Source organism: Equus przewalskii, chromosome 3 (genome assembly GCF_037783145.1).
Source record: "Equus przewalskii isolate Varuska chromosome 3, EquPr2, whole genome shotgun sequence".
NCBI classification, from domain to species: Eukaryota; Metazoa; Chordata; class Mammalia; order Perissodactyla; family Equidae; genus Equus; species Equus przewalskii.
The window spans coordinates 87,592,728-87,615,224 of NC_091833.1; the positions used below are offsets into that span (position 1 = coordinate 87,592,728).

A 22,497-nucleotide genomic window follows, 5' to 3' on the forward strand; every position below is an offset into this window, starting at 1 on the left:
AAGTCCTTTTTGGTTCTCTAATTCTTCTTTTCTTCCTAATTATTTTTAATAGAATCTCATAGAGCATGATGCATAAATTGAACTAGATGCCTGAACCACAGAGCATATGGTAGCACTGAAATATAAAGGGAAGTCGTTAAAACAAAAAAATAAGACGGATGAGAGAAGAGAACCTGAGGAAATTTGGGGGGAATACAGAGATAACTGTTTATGTTCAGTTACAAATGCTAGCTTCAAATATAGGTATCATAAATTTGGGCTGAGTAATATGTAGGTTCTTCTTATTCCTTCCTAAGAATCTTACTTTTTCTGATTAAATTCCAGATTACTGTCTCTAACCTTTCATATAAAGTTCTTCCTTTTTGTATGTCCAAAACAATCTCTCAAGAGCAGTGTGAGAGCCCAGAGATATTATACAAATGTTGGACCCTAGAGTACCGCAAATCCTATTTCTACTCCATATGCTATTAATATGCTCTGTCTTGCATTATTATCTGACAACTTTCAATACATAACCACTAGCGTTATTAACCATAGCATTATTTGATATATATCAGAGCAACACAACTAAGGGAGCTTTATAACTATTTTACTCATATTAAAATGGCTTTCACTATAAAACATTTACTTCTTGAAGAACAACTTTTAATATCAAAAATTTATAATCTTTAGATTTAACTTAATCCAAAGGGGAGTTGGGGAAGGGATGAGATTTTAAAACCTAACAAGAATGATTCCACAAATTCAAAACAACTCTTAGGAAGAAAGGCTCAAGAACTAAATTATTCCTTTGCCACTGAGCTATTAAGGCAAAAGAAGAAAATTGAGTTAAGTAACATGTGCAATATGGTAAATTTTCCATGGATATTCTACTTCTCAATCTGATTACTTTAAACACTACATAAAATAGCTCATTGCTTAGTGATGGTTATAAACAGTTTAACATTTCACATGTAAACTTCTACCTTAGCTATTGAGATTTTAAAAAAATCCTCAAAAACTAGAAAGAACCCTCCCATAAATATTACCAAAATATTTTTACCCATGTCCATATTTCAAAAAAAGACTATCTTAGGTTTATGCCCTTGAATGGTGCTTTTCCTAAACAAAACAAACAACTTCTCTTCAATTGTTTTATGAAGAAAGAATACAATTTAAGTTAATCTATCTCAAATATATACCCCAAAAGCATATTAAAACTAATCTTACCAAAGATTAATGTCTCATTTAGTGGCAGCAGCAGAAATAAGCACTTAAAATTACCAAACTTGTTTCTAATCAACAAATATGGAATATCTGTAATTTAATCATCATATAAATAAGTGTATATTATCCAATTTTTAAGAATTCATCTATCTTTATTAAGGGTTTCTAAGAAGGTAACGAATATTCTGCCTATCCTAGTTCAGGAGATGCCTTGTTTACAAATATCAATTTGCTGGAAGAGCTCTAGAATGATGATGCTACTGCCCTACTGTCTTTTAAAAATACATCTAAACAACCGAAAAAAGTTATTTAAGAATATTTATAACGTCTGCCTTCAAGAAAAAGCTAGTATATCATTACATACATCTGCTTTTAACACAAGAACTTGGTTTTTTATAAGATAACTAAAGTTCTCTTCTCCATCTAATGACTGTCAAAAGGACTAAATGAATAGCACCCATGAAAGCATTCAGACAAGGCCTGGCAAATGGGAAGCACTCAGGAAACAGTATAAAAAATTAAATGATGTCTAGAAGTGGCTCATATGAACTACAAAACAGAATATAAAATTTTATCATTTAAGATTTGGTAGGAAATGCTAAAGACATTCTAGTGTTTTTAAAAATTTGAATGAAAACAGAAAAATATTCTAGAATATTGGATTTTTCTGAAAATTTTTGGGTAACTATTCAATACAGAATTATAGAATCCCCACATTCAAAGTAGACATAACCACCACTTTCAATATTCAGTTACTCCTGATTTATTCAAAAGGAGAAAGTGATTAGAAACATAGGCTTTGAAGTCAAAGGCTGTTAGGTCTCAAATCCCAGCTGTTCCACTTAGATGTTTGACCTTAGACAAGTTATTTAATTTCTGAACTTAAATTTCTTCATCTATGAAACAGTGATAACTGTACTTACCTCATAAGATTTGTTGTAAGGACTTTAATGAGAAAATACATGTAAAGCTCTAATAAGCAAAAACTCAATAAATGCTACTACTACATATTCTGTTATATGACTTCTATTAAACAAATACTTGAATGCTTATTATACGCAAGAACCTCGGTTATGCTACATAACCCACATTTACGATAATATTCATTACTGAAGATTTGTGTAATGAGGAAATAAAAAGCTATAAAGCTTCTTTCTGTATCTTACCACCCAACTGCGTGATCTAAAGTAGCTACAGACTTAGTTTATGAACACAAAGTTCAGCAAGGCTGCCTCTTTTCTTTTCTATATTTCTTGAAATGATCACTCAAAGCTTTCCTGAATAAAGAAAATTAAATATTTGGAATACAGCCTGTATGAAGACATATGAGTGAATGAAATGCTAAATGACAAACGGGAGAGGAGCTTTTCAAAATAATTAACATTTTATCAGTCAGAAATTTCAGGCAAGGTTTATTATAGATATCATATGAAGGGTAACTAAGAGTCTATCGTCCATATAAGCTAGAAGCTTAACAAGCTAGATGTGTTATACTGTTAAATTCTAACCTATATAACCTCTAACTTGGCTCTACTAAACCTATTTTAGAGAAAGAAAAAAATTAGCTAAAATTCAGTAAGAAAAATCAGTCTTGATAAGTATCTAAATTTATTTTTTAAAAACTGCTATATATCCTAAGCCAGATGAAGTTACCTTCCACGTAGTTTACAGATGCTTAAGATTATTCTGATTTAATATTTCAGACAAGTTCTAATACGCACAATATTTTGATACAGAAAAAAGTACTTGCCTTCATATGGTGTGTCTGGAGGTCCTGCTATTTCTCCTCTTAATTCTGTAAAATTCTCATCTACAAGATCTACTTTAATTTGATTTTTGCTCGTCTTAAAAATAAACAGAAAATAAATGTTAGTTATATCAGCAAGAAAAAAGCCTATTTTAAAGAATCACCTATAAAAAAATCTTGAAACCCCCTCTTTCATAAGCTTGATTATCTGCTCTAGTAAAAATAACAGTCCGTTGCTTTTCTAGGACTTAATTAGCCAGTTTTAAGAATATTTAAAAACAATAAAACTAAGAAATTTTCACTTCAATGTTTTTAATGAGATAACACCACTTTGAACAATAATACAACAGCTTGTTGACTTTAGAGGAATGTTTAGAGAAAAATAGCAGGCACCTATTTTATATTTGCTAACTTCATGTATGTTAGGTCCAAAGTGATAAATCTATTCATCTGTAGATACCATACCCCGAGGCTATATGGGTTCTATCCATATAAACAGAAAATTCAAGGTCATTAAAAGCCATTTAGGCTATAAGCTGTCACTTGAACTAAAGCATGACAATTCTAGATAAACTTTAGGTTAAGTGAAATACTACACCATCCACCAGGATGGTGAAAGTTCTAAGCATCTAATTTCCCTTTCCATGAAAATTCCTGAAGCCTAAATGCCTCACTGGAATCTTTTAATGCCTTCTTCAATTAGTTTTTCTGCTTAGTTTACTTCAATAATAACTACCTACTTTTCAAAACAGATTTTTACTTTAAATTTATCTACATCTATTTATTTTGCACTTTACACTTCTCAAAGTACTTTCATATCTACAGTATCACTTCAATCTCTCAATCCATTCTCAGAGTCAACAGAGATCTTAAATGATTTAGAAAACCCTCCAGTGGGATTCACATTAACGTTCACAAGTACCTGTCTGAAAATGGGCTCCCCACTTATGTTTTCTAACCTACACTAGTAGCTTACTGGGCTATACTCCTAATACAGTAAGTCCTCTCCTTTTCTCAATTTTTAAAAACAAAAATCCTTAATACACAAGTTATGTTTTCAATTTTGAGTTGGGAATTCATATTTTTACCTAAGTAACAAAACATATGTATACTCTTATGAGAGAAAGCCTAAATTTTTGCTTTAGAACCAAACTTCTTAAACTTTTACTGGATGGAACAGTGTAAGAATTACTGTTTTAAGGTCCTCAGCTTCCTCCACCCACCCCTAACAGAAGATACCATTTTTATTCTTTTTCTGTACTAAACAGTTTTACTACAGAATGTTAAGTACAGAAAAAATAAATAAAAAACAAATTTCAAGGATGTCATATGACTCCGAATTACTCTTAACATCTTTTAGTAAGAACAGAGAACTTAAAAATTACTTTTTTTTTTTTTTTTAAAGATTGGCACCTGAGCTAACAACTGTGGCCAATCTTTTTTTTTTTTTTCTGCTTTATCTTCTCAAATCCCCCCCGGTACATAGTTGTATATCCTAGTTGCAGGTCCTTCTAGTTGTGGCATATGGGACGCCGCCTCAACGTGGCCTGATGAGTGGTGCCATGTCCGCGCCCAGGATCCGAACCCTGGGCCACCGCACCGGAGCGCGTGAACTTAACCACTTGGCCACGGGGCCGGCCCCACTTTATGTATTTTTTAAAAACTGGTTTATTTCACAACCTTTCTACATTTGGTATTAAAGTAGTTCATATTTTTCTGAAGATAATTTTACCTCCAAAATAAAATTAATTATAAATATGCATCATGGGAAACTTCTTTCTGCGCCTTAAAAAATCATCATCCTCCTCAGTACTTGTGGTAGAGGATGAAATGTACAATTTTAGCAATGGTAAAATACTTTGTCCTGTATGCAGAAGAATGAATAATTAAAATGAAAATCAGAGGCATCAGACTTTGACTGACCAATTTAAGAAGCCACAAGTTTAACTACAGACTTCCATTTCTCCCCCTAAGATTTCTAAGTAAAACAAGTAACTGCATCTTGCAAACATCAATGCTTTCAAAGTTCTCTATAGGTTCCCACAATATCTGCTTCCCAAAAAGACGTAAATAACCCTAAAATGTAAGGATACTAAGGGAAGTGAGTAGACTACAGTTTTGGGGAGGGCAGAAGGAGGTAACAAATTAGAAAAGCTGCTTTCTAGATTGCCCTCAACTGTCTGGTTAGTAAAATTCTAAATAATCTATTATTAATTTTCATACTTCTGTCCTTATTAACTCCAAATTATAATTCAGAGAAAAATGGGTCTTATTTTTTTCACTCTAGAAAAAGAGCACTATTAGTATATGAAAAATTTACTAAATCAGCTCAAGAAAATACAATCACCTGATGAATCCCTTTATAAAGAAGCATTCTATATGGTCTAGAGTGGTCTTTATCTGCATACAGCCAAAGATTTTTAGAATTTTTTTAAAGACTGGCACCTGAACTAACATCTGTTGCCAATCTTTTTTTTTCCCTCCTTCTTCTCCCCAAAGCCCCCCAGTACACAGTTGTATATTCTAGTTGTAGATCCTTCTGGTTGTGCTATGTGGGATGCTGCCTCAGGATGGCTTGATAAGTGGTGCCATGTCCGCACCCAGGATCGGCACTGGTGAAACCCTGGGCTCTGGAAACGGAGCCCGTGAACTTAACCACTCGGCCACGGGGCCAGCCCCAGATTCTTCTTTTTTAAAAAAACCAAAGTTAAAGATTTTTCATAGCTTAAATTTTCCATCACACAACAATTATCCTTTATTACCTCCACAGTTTAATTCAAACATCCAGTTATTCCACAATCCAAAACTCCAATCCCAGTGTCCCCACAAACTAACTTAAAATCCCACTTAAGACTCAAGAATTGTAAGGAAGACACAGAAAATGGCAAAAGATGACAGACAGTATTAGAAAAGGAATGGCCTTTGGAGTCAGACAAATGTGAGTTCAATCCTAGTTTTGCTACTTACTTGTGGTGCTAATTCAAGTAAGTCACTTAACATCTAACTCTTCATTTTATTATTATAAAACGAGAATATATACCTCACAATTAAATGAGAATCTCTAGGAGAGAAGTAGCAATAGGTACTCCTCCCCTAAAAATATTAATTACAAAAACTTTTGATGTCAAAGCCCTATTTTTTTCTTTTTTGCTGAGGAATATTTGCCCTGAGCTAACATCCATGCCAATCTTCCTCTATGTTTTTTAGTATGTGGGTTGCCAGCACAACATGGCTGCTAACAGAGCAGTGTAGGTCTGTGCCTAAGCCACCAAAGTGGAACGCACTGAACCACTAGGCCACCAGGGCTGGCCCTCAAAGCCCTATTTTATAAAATTTATTTAACAGTTCTATTTCCAGTCTAAGAATGGAAATGTAATTTCTAAAAATAAATAACAAAACAATGTGTTATTCATTTTAATGACTACAACAACAAGGGAGGCTAAGGCTTTTGGATGAAACCTGGAAGAATTGTGTTATCACTGCACTACATTTTTTGTGGGGACACTGCAAAGTTGCTTTCCTATAGTTTCTTCTTCCAATTCAGCTAAACACACAGTGGGACTTCCGGTAGTCTTGGTTTTTCTGATGCTCTCTTGTGGCTCCAATGTGTTTCTTTCCTTTCCTTTTTTTTTTGTTTTGAGGAAGATTAGCCCTGAGCGAACATATGCTACCAATCCTCCTCTTTTTGCTGAGGAAGACTGGCCCCGAGCTAACACTTGTGCTCATCTTCCTCTATTTTATATGTGGGACGCCTGCCACGGCATGGCTTGATAAGTGGTGCATAGGTCCACGTCTGGAATGTGAACCAGCAAACCCTGGGCTGCTGAAGCAGAGCAAATAAACTTAATCACTGCGCTACCCAGCTGGCCTCTTCCAATACATATCTAATACATAAAATGTAAAGAGATGAATAGAAGCTACAGCTCCTAGTAAACATTTCTTAACTCAACTATTTTATTAAGATATATATAAAGTATGCAAAATAGCACAAAATGTTAAAGCTAATTTGGATGTGGTAAATAAACAAAGATTATTACTAACAAGCAACAGTGCAAAATTTATAGCAATTCTAATAGATGTCCAAGGCCAACTCTCTTGGTGAATTGATACTATCACCACAGAATTCTTTCAAATAATTCCCAAGGTCTACTATATGCCAGAAAGCAATCTCTACTGTTAGTAAACAAAACTAAGCCCCTGCCCACTTTGAGCTTACATTCTAGTGAGAAAAACTAAAAATTGAAAGATTTATGATATAAGCAATAAGTATAAATTATATTGTTATTTAACTTATTTAAAACTTCCTATGTGACCTTGTGCAAGTTAATTAACCACTCCATACCTCAGTTTCATCCTCTGTCAGTTGGGGATTATAATAGTACCTACCACAAATAGTTCATGGGGGAATTAAATGAATTAATACAGTATGTAGAACAATGCCTGCCACACAGTGAATGCTGAGTGTATATAGTACCCATTTAACACTGTAATATGTTGACTTCTGATAACGATGCTAAAACAGAAAACTTCCACCTAAAGCAAATATTGTATTTTTTAAAGGATAATTTATCACATTAGTCTCACTTCTATTTATTCTGGAAAATTTGTTCTAAAATAAAATTTAAATCCAAATTTCAGACAAGACAAATATAATTCTGAGACCTATAGGTATAGATAATTCTCATATGCTATACAGAAACTATTAATTTGTTTCCTAGTCAAATCACAACTATCAAAATTTAGCAGCACTGCTCATTATTATTATGCAAATAAATGTGAAATTCAGTTCTTCCTAATTTGCTGGAAATGAGGCTTAAAAGATTTAACAGTCGCCATTACTTTCTCATAATTTAATATAAATGACTTATCTTTCCCCTACTAAGGCCCAGGAAATAAGAAAGATTTCCACCTTTTTTTTAAAAAAAAGATTTTATGGTTCCTTTTCCTCCCCAAAACCCCCTGGTACATAGTTGTATATTTTCTTTTTAGCTGTGGGTCCTTCTAGTTGTGGCGTGTGAGATGCTGCCTCAGCATGGCTTGATGAGCAGTGCCATGTCCGCACCCAGGATCCGAACCAGCAAAACCCTGGGCCGCCGAAGTGGAGTGCACAAACTTAACCACTCGGCCATGGGGCCAGCCCAAGATTTCACATTCTAAGCAATTAAAAAAAAAAAATTCTGGAGTTTGGCGTGTGTCACATTCCCAAAGCAGGGTTGAGATAGCAACTAAGAGACTAGAAGGATAATGGGAAACTGAGACCATGAGAACACACTTATGGTCCTCACTAAAACAAGTTCTAGACCAGTGCCGTCCAAAGAAATAAAACATAAGCTACAAACGTACTTTAAAATTTTCTAGTAATCACATTAAAAAGAGTAAAAGGAGGGGCCGGCCTGGTGGCACAGTGGTTAAGTTCGAACATTCTGCTTCTCGGAAGCCCAGGGTTCGCTGGTTTGGATCCCGGGTGTGGACATGGCACCGCTTGGCAAAAGCCATGCTGTGGTAGGCGTCCCATGTATAAAGGAGAGGAAGATGGGCATGGATGTTAGTTCAGTGCCAGTCTTCCTCAGCAAAAAAAGGAGGATTGGCAGTAGTTAGCTCAGGGCTAATCTTCATTAAAAAAAAAAGTGTAAAAGGAAACAAATTAATTTTAATCATCTCCAATATATAAAACATTATCATTTTAACATGTAATCAAAATTAAAATTTCTGAGATATTTTACATTTTTTTTAATATAAAGTCTTCAAAGTCCAGTGTGTAATTTATAATTATAGCACATTTCAAGTGTTCAAAAGCCACATATGATAGGCAAATTTGCAGATATAGAAAGGAAATTATTGGTTGTTAAGGGAGGAGGAGCGAGGGGGAAATGGAAAGGATCTGCTAATGGGTACAGATTCGTTTTATGGTGATGAAATGTTCTGGAATTAGTGGTGATAGTTGCACAACCTTGTAAACAGACTTAACTGAATAGTACACTTTTAAAAATCAAAAATAATTTTTAAAAACTTGAAGAAAAAATGTCCTATGTTACTAGTGGCTACAGTATTGGACCGTGCAGCTCTAGAGAATCAGGAAATAAAAGCCTTTCCAATTACAGCAAAGTGTGCCATTAAAATTTTGCTTTTGTCATCATACTTGACACAATCAACAACTCAGAATAATTAAAGTTCTGAACATATTAACTCCATGAATATTTACTGAGTACTCACTATCTGCAAAGCAAATAGATACTGGTTGTAAAATGACCAACCAGAAATGTTCATTCTAAGGTATTAAACAACAAATTACATAATTTTTAAATGAAGTACAGGATATCATAAGAGTAATATTTAACAGAGAGAGAATCTGGAGGGTAAGAAGAGGCTTCTCCAAGGAAACTATCTTTAAAAGACTTAACGAGGCAAAGCCAAAGACAGCATTTCAGGCAGAAAGTCAACCCTGTGCAAAATAGAAGCAAAGGAGGGCTTGGCATGTTTAGGAATTGAAAAGCCACCAATGTGACTAGAATACACAGACTAAAAGAAGAGAAATGAGGCAGGAAAAGTAGGCAGGAGCCAAATTATGCAGAGTCATGAAGAACAATGAGAAACATTTAAAGTTGTGACATGATAATCAGATTTGGGTCTTTTAAAGAACAACCTGGCTCTAGCGAGGGAGAAAAATGCATGGAGGGAAATTAAAGGAGATATAGAGAGAAAAGTTAGAAATTCAGCGAGAATGATTAGAAAGTCCACTGAGATGAAGACAAGTAGATGAATTAAGGGAGAGAGGAGGTAAAATTTGTAGGACTTAATTATTACATACTAAAAGTTGTAGGATCTTGAGGGAACATGAGCACTCTTTTTTTTTCCCCTCCCCAAAGTCCCAGTACATAGTTGTATATCCTAGTTGTAGGTCATTCTAGTTCTTCCACGTCAGATGCCTCCATAGCATGGCTTGATGTCTGCAAAGGTCCGCGCCCAGGATCCGAACCAGAGAACCCTGGGCCACAGAAGGGGAGTGCGTGAACTTAACCACCCGGCCACAGGGCTGGCCCCGGATCACTCTCATAGTTTCGATTTTCCACTGCGTGGATGATAGTACAATAAACGAAGATAAGATAATAAGAAAACTGAGGGATCAGAGTTTGGGGGGGGAGGGAAAAAAAATTCAGTTTTAGACACGTTGAGAAGAGGTATCTAATGAAAATCCAAAGTGCCAAGCAGACAATTGAAAACTCAGGTCTAGAGTTCAGGAGTGATCTGGGCTGAAGATATGATGAACAAGAAGGGAAAAGTCAGGACAGTCTGTTATCACGGGCACCAAAGGAAGGAAAATGTTTTAAGGAGACAGTAGCTAATGTTGCTGAGAGATTAATAATAATAGCTAAAACTTACAGAACACCTCATAAACAGCATTCTGACTTATACGTAGTAATTCACTTAGCCCTCATAACAATCTTAACGCATTTAACAATAAGGTAATTGAGATACAAATAGGTCACACAGCTAATAACTAGTGAAGCCAAGTTTCAAAAGTGACTTACGAGCCAAGACATATACATTCCATTTCAATGACTCTAAGACACTATCAATTACAGGCTGCCCCAATGTATGCCAATAAGAAAAAAACACCACCACTTACACTGGGACACAATATTTTATCATTTAAACTTTTTATTTTACTCACTCAAAGAGACTTTTAGACTTTACATACATCACTCTTAAGATTGTATAAAGAAAAAATAAGCAAAACAATTATTTTCCTCACAGTGAAAGCCCTGAATATGTGAGTGTGTGTATACACACACACAGAGAATACTTCCAAAATATATATATGTAAGAAACTGGCAACAGTGGTTCCCTTAGGGTAGGAAAACTAAGAATTAGGGATCCGAAGTAGATGGGAGATCATGGCAGTGTTTGAAAATTATTTTAAACACATACATATATAACTTTTGCTGTAAAACACTTTAAAGTGGCTGATGATTTAAAGTGACTGAGCAACAGGGAGGTCTTTGCAAAGTGAAAAGGTAAAAGCACCCACTGTAATTGAGTAGTCCACGAAGGGTGAGGGGCTGGAGACCACGATGAGAGATAACTCTTCCAAATTTTGGCTATGAAAGGGAAGCGAGAAAATAGGGCAGTAGCTGAAGGAAGAATGAGACTAAAAGACTGGTTCTTTTTATAACATAGCCATTAAACAGTATGTTTAAATGCTAGTGGGATAGCTATGGTAAGTGAGAGGTCAAAAATAAAGGACTGCAGATAATGTAATGAACAAGATGGAATGGGGGTAGAATGGGTGAGATCCAGAATGAAAAGAATAAATGATTGGCATTAGGTAAGAGAATGGAACACAAACTATATCAGGAAAGAAAGAGAAAAAAATAGATGCAGGTGAATGTAGCTGTGTAGGTTTCTTGCTTTTCTACCCTTGATAAACTCTGAACTTTTTTCCACCCTACTAGTGTGGGCTATTTAAGTCTTCAGGAATCAAGTCTTAATTGTGACCCCTGTCATAATCATCCTGAGTGAGTGAGTCTTTTAAGGCTCACTTACTGGGAGAGAGATTACCAATTTAAAAACAGGCTCTAAATTTAATTCAGTACCTGGTACTCTCTAAGAACAATACTTTGGAAAATTGGCTTAAGTAAACTCTAAATTGTAAAAGAAGTACATGCCCAGATTAGTAATGTGCCTGAATTAAGATTTTCTAACATTCACGATTACATCAGTTTATGTACAGCAAGAATGACACCCAAAACCACATTTGTACACTACTTCACCTCATCTTGTATGAGAGCAATCACCTTCCCTTTTCCATTTGTTCGCTGAAGTAAGCCCTACTTCTGATGGGGCTACTCTAAAGCAACTGAAATCAAGACAGCATGGTATTGCTGAAAGAACAGACACAGAGACCAATGGAACAGAAAAGGAAGCCCAGAAACAGGCCAAAATTATACAGTCAACTGACCTCTGACAAAGGAGTAAGCTGATGGAGAAAAAGGATAGTATTTTCAACAACTGGTGCTAGAAAACTGGACATCCACGTGCAAAGTAACTTTTATTACATTTTCTAAACTGGCAAAATTGTTAATACTCAATAACTAGTATTGTCGAAGTGACACCAATAAAGCTAACCAACCCTTTTTTAAAAGTAATACAGCAAAAAGTATTAACACCATAAAATTCGCCATACTCTTTAATCGAGTATTCCCACTCCCAGAAACTACCTAAGGAAATCTTTCATTACAGATAGAAAAGAACTATAATCATAACAGAAATCACTGAAGCATTACATAAATGAAAGACAATAAACTACTGAACAATTGAGGGAGATCTACAAGAATTATGGTGCAATTTAATAGAATACCACAAACAAAAATAAATGACTAGACTTCATGTTTCTGATACAGCATGTAAAAACTTGGAAGTCGTCGCTCCCATGCACAAAGAAAAAAGCTGAACAAACGAAAACTCAACAACTTTTAGATTCACCAGAGAACTGATGCCACAAGGCAAACTGCTGCCCCCCAAACTGGAGAGACAGGGCAGAAAAAGAGAATCAAACCTTACCGGACCAAAAGCTCAAAAGCACCTCTGCATGAACCATTACTTGTGTAGGAAAACCTAAACTGGAACTGATGAAATGCTAGAGGCTCAGTGGGGATGAATTTTCAGAGTGAAAAACTTCCAGGGGGCCCTCCCACTTTTGTGAGCTTTTACCTCCAGGATCCTTACCAGGTTTTCACATTAAAGATCAGAGAAAAATGCCCTCATGCTTCTGGCAGCAGGAGGAGGGAAGTAGCTATTTTGAAATAAGCCCAGAGTTGTCTGTTCTTAATAAAGCCTGCCCTCAAGAGAAACTATTTCACCAGAGCATAAATGACTAAGATTTTAACAGATCTAACTGACCCAAGGGAAGGGAAATACCCAACTCCAGCCCCCTCTAGCCTTCAATCTCATCTAAAGACTAAGGAGACTGAGCAGCACTTTTAAAGTCCAAAGCTTAGAGGCAAAGGCTCACCAAAAGACTGAGACCCAATTAGAGGATTACAGAACACTTCCCTTCCCCCTAAACCTTACCTACACATCAGTAAGGCTCCTGTATAGTAAGAGATTACAATTCAAAAAACTTCATGTCTCAGATCTTATTTAAGATGTCTCTAAGTTCCTAAAACAACAGGGGAAACAAAAAACAAGGACATCAGAGATTTCTACACCTACAGCTACAGCAAACAGTAAATATAGCCTAATCCCTAGACAGACAGATGTAAAGTCTCACACTAAAGGCCTACTTACTTCAGTTCCTTTTATCCAGGGCATCATGCATAGCTTTCAAGAAAAAAATGACAAGGCATACAAAAGACAAAAAAACACAGAACCAGAATCAGAAATGGCAGAAATGCTGAAATTAGACTGAAAATTTAAAACTATGATTAATATGCTAAGTGCTCTAATGGAAAAAGTTGACAACATCCAGAAGAGATGGGTAATGTAAGCAGAAACAAAAACTCTAAGAATCAAAAGGAAATGCTAGAAAATAAAAAACACTGTAACAGAAATGAAAAATGCCTTTCACAGGCTCGTTAGTAGTTGAACACAGACAAAGAATCAATGAACTAGAAAAAAAGTCAACAGAAATTTGCAAAACTGAAATGCAAAGGAAAAACAATTAAAAAAGAACAAATATCCAAAAGGTGTAACATCAAGTAATAGGAATACCAGAAGAAGAAAGGAAAAGAATAAATATTTCAAGTAATAATGACTAAGAATTTCCATAAACTAATGAAAGACACCAAACCACAGATCCAGGAAGCTCAGAGAGTAGAAACCAGGATAAATCCCAAAAAAACTACACCTACACATATCATAATTCAAACTGAAGAAAATAAAAAACAGAAAAAACCTTGAAAGAAGCCAAAGAAAAAAACACTTTAGCTATAGAGGAGCAAAGATAAGAATAACATCAAATTTCACTTCAGAAACCAGAGAAGCAAGAGGAGAAAGGAGTGAAATATTTAAAGTGTTGAAAGAAAAAGCCCCAACAACCTAGAACTCTATCCACCAAAATTATCCTTCAGAAATGAGGAACAAATAAAGACTTCTCAGACAAACAAAAATCGAGGATGTGTGGCCGGTAGATCTGCTTTCCAAGAAACATTTAAAAAATTCTTCCCAAGAAGGAAAATGATATAGATCAGAAACTTGGAATTTACATAAGGAAAGGAAGAGCATTAGAAAAAGAATAAATGAAGCTAAAATAAAATCTTTAATTTTCCTTATCCTTAATTGATATAACAGATACCCGTATGTTCAAAATAACAACAAAGTATTTGATGACTATACCTTATGCATAAGTGAAATAAGCATCAGAAATGTAATAAGGGAAGAGAGGGAGTAAATGTGAATTCTGCTACAAAGTACTTGCACTACCCATGAAATAGTATAGTGTAATTTGAAAGAGCACTTGTAAGTGTGTACAGCAAATTCTACGGCAACTAATAAGTTAAAAAAAAACACACACACACAATTGATATGCTGAGAGAAAAAAACGGAATCATAAAATGCTCAGTCAAAAAAGATAAGGGAGCGAGTGACGTCAGCATCATGACGGAGAGTGAGTTGTTCCCTTAGACTCTCCCCTTTCAGAACAACTAAATGGACATTCATTAACCAGCAGAGGATTCCATGCACAGCACAATGGGACGTCTCAAGAGATCCACGCAGCTATACATCTGAAGGTAGTAGGACTGGATCCCCAGGAGGCAGTGGAAATAGGTGAGTGCACCCCCTCCCTCCCCAGTGGCAGCGAGTAATGTTGCATATCCTCACACAGCAGCCAGCATGACTATAAGAGGAGGCAGTGACATCGGCCTGGGTGAACACTTTCAGAGTTGCAGCTGCAGCCCGGCCTGCAAGTGGTGGGAACACTCTACACCAAGTAGCAGTGGTTCAGCCTCCATGTTAGCTCCTGCTCGCTGAGCACAGCAAAGGCAAGAAGGCACCCCTAGGTTAAGTGTGCACGGTTAAGTTCCGCTTCGGAGGCCCAGGGTTCGCTCGTTCCGATCCCGGGGGCGGACATGGCAGCACTTAGCAAGCCATGCTATGGTAGCCGTCCCACATATAAAGTGGAGGAAGATGGGCACGAATGTTAGCTCAGGGCCAGTTTTCTTCAGCAAAAAGAGGAGGATTGGCAGCAGATGTTAACTCAGGGCTAATCTTCCTCAAAAAAACAAAAAAGAAAACAACAAACAAAAAAAGAAGGCACCCCAGCCCATGGAGCACAGCAACCCACTGGATCCACCAAGTGGCAGCTCAGCGCCCAAGTGGCAGCCCCTTGCCTCAAGCACAGCACATGTGAGAAGGCACCATACCTGCTAAGAAGGCACTGCTGCTGACAGAACACAGCAGCCTATGGGATCCACTGAGAGGCAGCTCAGCCCCCATGTGGGTGCCCCTTCCCCCTAGCACAGCACAGGTGAGAAGGTGACCCTCCTGCTCAGAAGGCAGCCCATCCAAGGAGCACAGCAGCCCACGGGTCAAAGGGGCTGATCAGCCCCCACATGGGCACCCTTCTCGCCTGGCACACAACATATCAGCCAGTCCTGTCGAACACAGAGGCAGTCATCACAGTGATCAAAAATACCCCAAAAAACAAAAGTCCAGGACCAGATGGCTCCTCTGGAGAATTCTACCAAACATTCAAAGAAGATTTAATACCTATCCTTCTCAAACTATCCCAAAAAACTGAAGAAGACAGAACACTTCCTAACTTACTCTATGAGGCCAACATCACCCTGATACCAAAATCAGACAAGGACAACAAAGAAGGAAAATTACAGCCCAATGTCACTGATGAACATAGATGCAAAAATCCTCAACAAAATACTGGCAAACTGACTACAGCAATACATTAAAAAGGTCATACACTATGATCAAATGGGATTTATACCAGGGATGCAGGGATGGTTCAACATTAGTAAATCAATCAGTGTGATAAACCACATTTAAAAAATGAGGAATAAAAATCACATAATCATCTCATGAGACAGAGAAAGCATTTAACAAGATCCAGCACCCATTTATGATAAAAACTCTCAATAAAACAGGTATGGAAGGAAAGCACCTCAACACAACAAAGGCCATATATGACAAACCCACAGCCAACATCACACTCAATGGGGAAAAACTGAAAGCCTTCCTTCTGAGAACAGGAACAAAACAAGGGTGCCCACTCTGGCCACTTCTATTCATCATGGGACTGGAGGTTTTGGCAGGAGCAATTAGGCAAGAAAAAGAAATAAAAGGTATCCAAATTGGAAAGGAAGAAGTAAAACTCTCACTGTTTGTAGATGACATGATTCTATACATAGAAAATCCTAAAGAATCCACCAGAAAACTATTAGAAATAATCAACAACTACAGCAAAACTGCAGGGTACAAAATCAACTTACAAAAATCAGTTGCATTTCTATACACTAACAAGTAACTAACAGAATGAGAATTCAAGAATACAATCACATTTACAACAGCAACAAAAAGAATGAAATATCTAGGAATAAATTTAAGCAAGGAGGTGAAAGGCCTCTTCACTGAAAACTGTATGACATTATTGAAAGAAACTGAAGAATATATAAGGAAGTGGAAAGATACTCCATGCTCACAGATTGGAAGAATAAACATAGTTAAAACGTCCATATTACCTAAAGCAATCTACAGATTCAATGCAATCCAGTCAGAATCCCAATGACATTCTTTACCGAAAGAGAACAAAGAATCCTAAAATTTATATGGGGCAACAAAAGACCCTAAATAGCTAAAGCGATCCCAAGAAAAAAGAACAAAGCTGGAGGCATCACAATCCCCGATTCAAAATATACTACAAAGCTATAGTAATGAAAATAGCATGGTACTGGTACAAAAACAGACATGCAGATCAATGGAACAGAACTGAAAGCCCAGAAATAAAACCACACATCTACAGACAGTTAACCTTTGACAAAGGAGCCAAGAACATACAAAGGAGAGAGGACAGAGAGGATAGTCTCTTCAATAAATGGTGTTGGGAAAACTGGAGAGCCCCACACAAAAGAATGAAAGTAGGCCATTATCTTATACCATACACAAAAATTAACTCAAAATGGATAAAAGACTTGAATGTAAGACCTGTAACTGTAAAACTCCTAGAAGAAAATACAGGCAGTGCACTCTTTGATACTGGTCTTAGCAACATCTTTTTGAACACCATGTCTACTCGGGCAAGGGAAACACAAGAAAAAATAAACAGGGGCTGGCCTGGTGGCGCAGCAGTTAAGTTTGCACGTTCTGCTTCGGCAGCCCAGGGATCACCAGTTCGGATCCCAGGTGTGGACCTATGCACTGCTTGTCAAGTGGTGCTGTGGCAGGCATCCTACATATAAAATAGAGGAAGATGGGCAGAGATGTTAGCTCAGGGCTAATCTTCCAAAAAAAAAAGAGAAGAAACAAATGGGACTACATCAGACTAAAAGGCTTCTGCAAGGCAGAGGAAACCAGGAAAAAAATGGAAAGACAATCCACCAACTGGGAGAAAATACTTGCAAATCATATATTCAACAAGGGGTTAATTTCCAAAATACATTAAGAACTCATAGAACTCAACAACAAAAGAACCAACAACCCGATAAAAAATGGGCAGAGGATACGAACAGACATTTTTCCAAAGAAGATAAACAGGTGGCCAACAGGGACATGAAAAGATGCTCAACATCACTGATTATCAGAGAACTGCAAATGAAAACTACAATGAGATATCACCTTACACCTTCAGAATGGCTATAATTACCAAGACAAAAAATAACAAACGTTGGAGAGGATGTGAAGAAAAGGGAACCCTCATACACTGCTGGTGGGGATGCAAACTGCAGCCGCTATGGAAAACACTACAGACATTTCTCAAAAAAACTAAAAACAAAAATACTCTAGTACCCAGCTATCCCAATACTGGCTATTTATCCAAAGAACATGAAATCACCAATTCAAAGAAATTTACGCAACCCCATGTTCATTGTAGCATTATTCACAATAGTCAAGACATGGAAGCAACACAAGTGCGAATCAACTGATGAAGTGATTAAGAAGATGTGGTATATATATACAATGGAATACTACTCAGCTATAAAAAAGACAAAATCATCCTATTTCCAACAATGCGGATGGATCTTGAAAGTACTACATTAAGCAAAATAAGCCATACAGAGAACAAGAAACACTATGATTCTACTCATACGTGGAAGATAAATAAACACATGAATAAAGAGAACAGGTTAATGGTTACCAGATAAGAAGGGGGGATGGGAGAAAGGGGTAAAGGGGCACATATGTACGGAGACGCATAACAATTAGATTACTGGTGGTGAGCACAATGTAGTCTATACAGAAACAGATGTATAATAATGTACACCTGAAACTACACAATGTTATATGGTCACAATAGGACCTCATTAAAATAACTGGGGGAAAAAAGAAAGATAGGGCAGAAAAAGAGTAGAAGACAAAAGAGAAAGAAACAACAAGGGCAAAGAATAGAAAACAATAAAAAAAAATATGGTAGAAACAAATCCAACTATACCAATCTTAATATTAAATATAACAAAAGACAGATATTGTTGGAGCAAATATTAAAAAGATCCAACTATACGCTGTCTATAAGAAATCCACTTTAAATATAAAGACACAGATATATTAACACTAAAGGTACAGAAAACTATAAAACTCTAAGAAGAAAACATAAAAGAAAAGCTGTGTAACATTGGATGTAACAATGATTTCTTGGATACGACACCAAAAACAGAGGAATCAAAAGTAAAAATAAATTGGAGTACACCAAAATGAAAAACTTCTGTGCATCAAAGGACACAATCAACAGGGTGCAAAGGCAACCTATGGAATGGGAGAACCTATCTGCAAATTATGTAAACGTCAAAGGGTTAATATCCAGAATATGTAAAGAGCACTTAAAGTCAATAACAAAAGACAAACAACCCAATTTTAAAAATGGGCAAAGTACTGGAACAGACGTTTCTCCAGAAGATATACGAATGGTCAACAAGCACATAAAAAGATGCTTAACATCACTACGTAACTATCATCAGGGAAATGCAAATCAAAACCACAATGAGATACCACCTCACACCCATTGAGATGGCTACTATCAAAAAAACTGAAAAGAACAAATGTTGGTGAGGATGTGAAGAAATTGAAAACCTTGTGCGCTGTTGGTGGGAATGTAAATGGTGCAGCCACAATGGAAAACAGTGTGTTGTCTCATGAAAAAATTGAAGACAGAATTACCATATGATCCAGCAATGCCACTTATGGGTACATACTCAAAAAAACTGAAGCACTGTCTCAAACAGATAATTTGCACATCCATGTTCATGGCAGCATTATTCAAATAGCCAAAAGGTGCAAACAACCCAAGTGTCTACTGTCAGATAAATAAACAAAACACAGTATATACATACAATGGAATACTATTCTATTCAGCCTTAAAAAGGAAAGAAATTTGACACATGCTACAACATGGATGAACCCTACAGACATCATGCTGAGTGAAACAAGCCAGTGAGAAAAAGACAAATACTGTATGATTCTACTTACAGAGACATAAAGTAAAAGGGCAGTTGCCAGGGGCTTGGGGGAGAGGACCATAGAGAGTTATTGTTTAATGGGTACAGAGTTTAAGCTTTACAAGATGCAAAAATTCTGGAGATTGGTTGAACAACAATGTGAATGGTTAAGATGGTAACTTTTACGTGTATTTTATCACAATTTTGATAAAAAGTAAAGGGACAGAGAAAAGTATGCTAATCAAACACTAATCAAAAGAAAGTTGAAGTGGTCATTTTATTTCAGACAAAGCAGACTGCAGAGAAAGGAAAACTACCAGGGATAAAGACAGGCATCACATAATGATAAAGAAGTCAATTATCTACGAAGACACTAAAAATCCTTAAAGTGTATAAGCATAGCAACACAGTTTCAAAATAAATGAGGCAAAAACAATAGAACTACACTGAGAAATAGATGAATCCACTATTATAGTCAGACTTCCAACATCCCTCTACCAGTATTTGACAGATCCACCAGGAAAAAATCAAGGTACACAGTTGAACTGATCAACATCAACAATCAAACTGGATCTAACTGACATCTACAGACTACTTCATCCAACAGCAGCAGAATATACATTCTTCTCAAACGCACATAGAACAATCACTAGATAAACCATACTCTGGGCCATAAAATACACCTTACAAATTCAAAAGAACACATGATACAAAGCATGCTTTTAGATTACAATGGAATTAATCTAGAAATCAGTGACAGACAGATAGATGGAAAACCTCAAAATACTTGGAGACTAAACAGTATACTTCTGAATACCACAAGGGTCAAAGAAGACATCTTAACGGAAATTTTAAAATATTCTGAACTAAATGAAAACAAAAATACAACTTATCAAAATTTGTAGGATGCAGTAAAAATAGTGCTTCAAGGGAAATTTACGTTGAATGCATATATTAGAAAACAAAAAATCCAAAATCAATAACCTAAGATTCCATCTCATAAAACTAGAAAAAGAACACATTAAACAGAGTCATGTGCCGCTTAACGATGTTTCAGTCAACGATGGATCACATATACAATGGTAGTCCCATAAGATTAGTACCATACAGCCTAGATATGTAGAAGCTACACCATTTAGGTTTGTGCGAGGACACTCTATGATGTTCGCACAACAACAAAATCAGCTAATGACACATTTCTCAGAATGTATCCTCATCATTAAGTGATGCATAACTGCACAAAGCAGGAAAAGAAAAATAATTTAAAAATTGGATCAGAAATCAATAAAACTGAAAACAGGAAATAAACAGGAAAAAATCCAACTAAACCAAAAGCTGTTTCTTTGAAACAATCAAGTAAATTGATAAACCTCTAGACAGGTTAACTAAGAAAAAAGAAGATACAAATGACTAAATAGCAGAAATGAAAGAGGGGCTGCCTCTACTAATCCCATAGACATAAAAAGGATACAGGAATATTACAAACAACTCTATGCTCACAAATTTGATAACCGAGACGAAGTGGATGGATTCCTTGAAAGACACAATCTGCCAAAACTCACACAAAGACAAAGAGACTATCCCATTAGGATTCTATCTATTAAGGAAACAGAATCAATAATTAATAACTTTCCCCTCAAAAAAGCACCAGCCCCAGATGGTGTCAATGGTGAACTCTACCAAACATTTAAGGAAGAAATTATCCCAAGTCTTGACAGTATCTTTGAGGATAGAAGCAAAGGGAATACTTCCTAACTCATTCTATAAGGCCAGCATTACCCTAATACCAAAACCAGACAAACGAATGACAAGAAAAAAAAGACGATAGACTGTTATCAGCGTCTCTGATAAACAGCAAAAATCCTCAACAAAGTATTAGGAGATCAACTCCAACAACATACAAAAAGAATTATACACCACAACCAAGTGGGACTTATCCTAGGTATACAGGGTTGGTTCAACTTTCGAAAATCAATTAATGTAAGTCATCACATCAACAGGCTAAAAAAGAAAAACCACATAATCATATTAATAGATGCAGAAAAACTATTTTACAAAATCCAACACCCATTCACAATAAAAACTCTTGGTAAACTAGGAACAGAGTGGGACTTTCCCAACTTGATAAAAATATCTACAAAAAACCCGACAGCTAACATCAGAATGGTGAGAAACTCAAAGTTGTCTCACCAAGATCAGGTAGATGATAAGGATACCCCCCTCTTCTCTCTCCTTGTCAACAACATACTGAAAGTTCTATCTAATGCAATAAGACAAGAAAAGGAAATAAAAGCTGTACAGATAAGGAAGTTTTATTTTTTCCTTCCCTATCTGTACACATTTAAAAAATAGAACTGTCTTTGTTCACAGATGACATGATCAAAGCAGAAAATCTGAAAGAAGTGACAAAATAATTCCTGGAACTGATAAGCAATTATAGCAAGGTTGCAGAATACAAGGCTATTATACAGGTCAATCACCTTCCTATATACCAACAATGAACAAATGGAATTTGAAATTAAAAATACAATACCATTTACATTAGCACCAAAAAGAGAGAAATACTTAGGTATAAATTTAACAAAACAAGTATAAGAACTGTATGAGGAAAACTACAAAACTCTGATGAATATCAAAGAACTAAAAAAAAAATGGAGGCCTGACTACCCAACTTCAAGACTATAAAGCTACAGTAATCAAGACGATTTGGGGGGTGGACCCTGTGGCCAAGTGGCTGGGTTCCCGTGCTCGGCTTCGGCTGCCCAGGGTTTCGCTGGTTCAGATCTTGGGCGTGGACATGGCATTGCTTGTCAGGCCACGTTGAGGTGGAGTCCCACATGCCACAGCTAGAAGGACCCTCAGCTAAAATATACAACTATGCACCAGGGGGTTTGGGGAGAAAAAGAAAACATCTTTAAAAAAAAAAAGAGACAATTTGGTATTGGC

General features: G+C 36.3%; 1 protein-coding gene across 3 annotated transcripts in view; it reads right to left on the reverse strand.

The window, feature by feature from the left end:
* Positions 1-22,497, reverse strand: part of UBE2K (ubiquitin conjugating enzyme E2 K) — a 68,867-nt gene that overhangs the window by 24,944 nt on the left and 21,426 nt on the right. For 2 of the 3 annotated variants that reach the window (XM_008532871.2, XM_070615120.1), the window contains exon 2: positions 2,957-3,050. The exons of the other annotated variant lie outside the window; for it this stretch is intronic. In XM_008532871.2, coding sequence (XP_008531093.1) covers positions 2,957-3,050 — 94 coding nt within the window. The remainder of the gene's footprint in view (positions 1-2,956; positions 3,051-22,497) is intronic. 3 annotated transcript variants of the gene reach the window in all.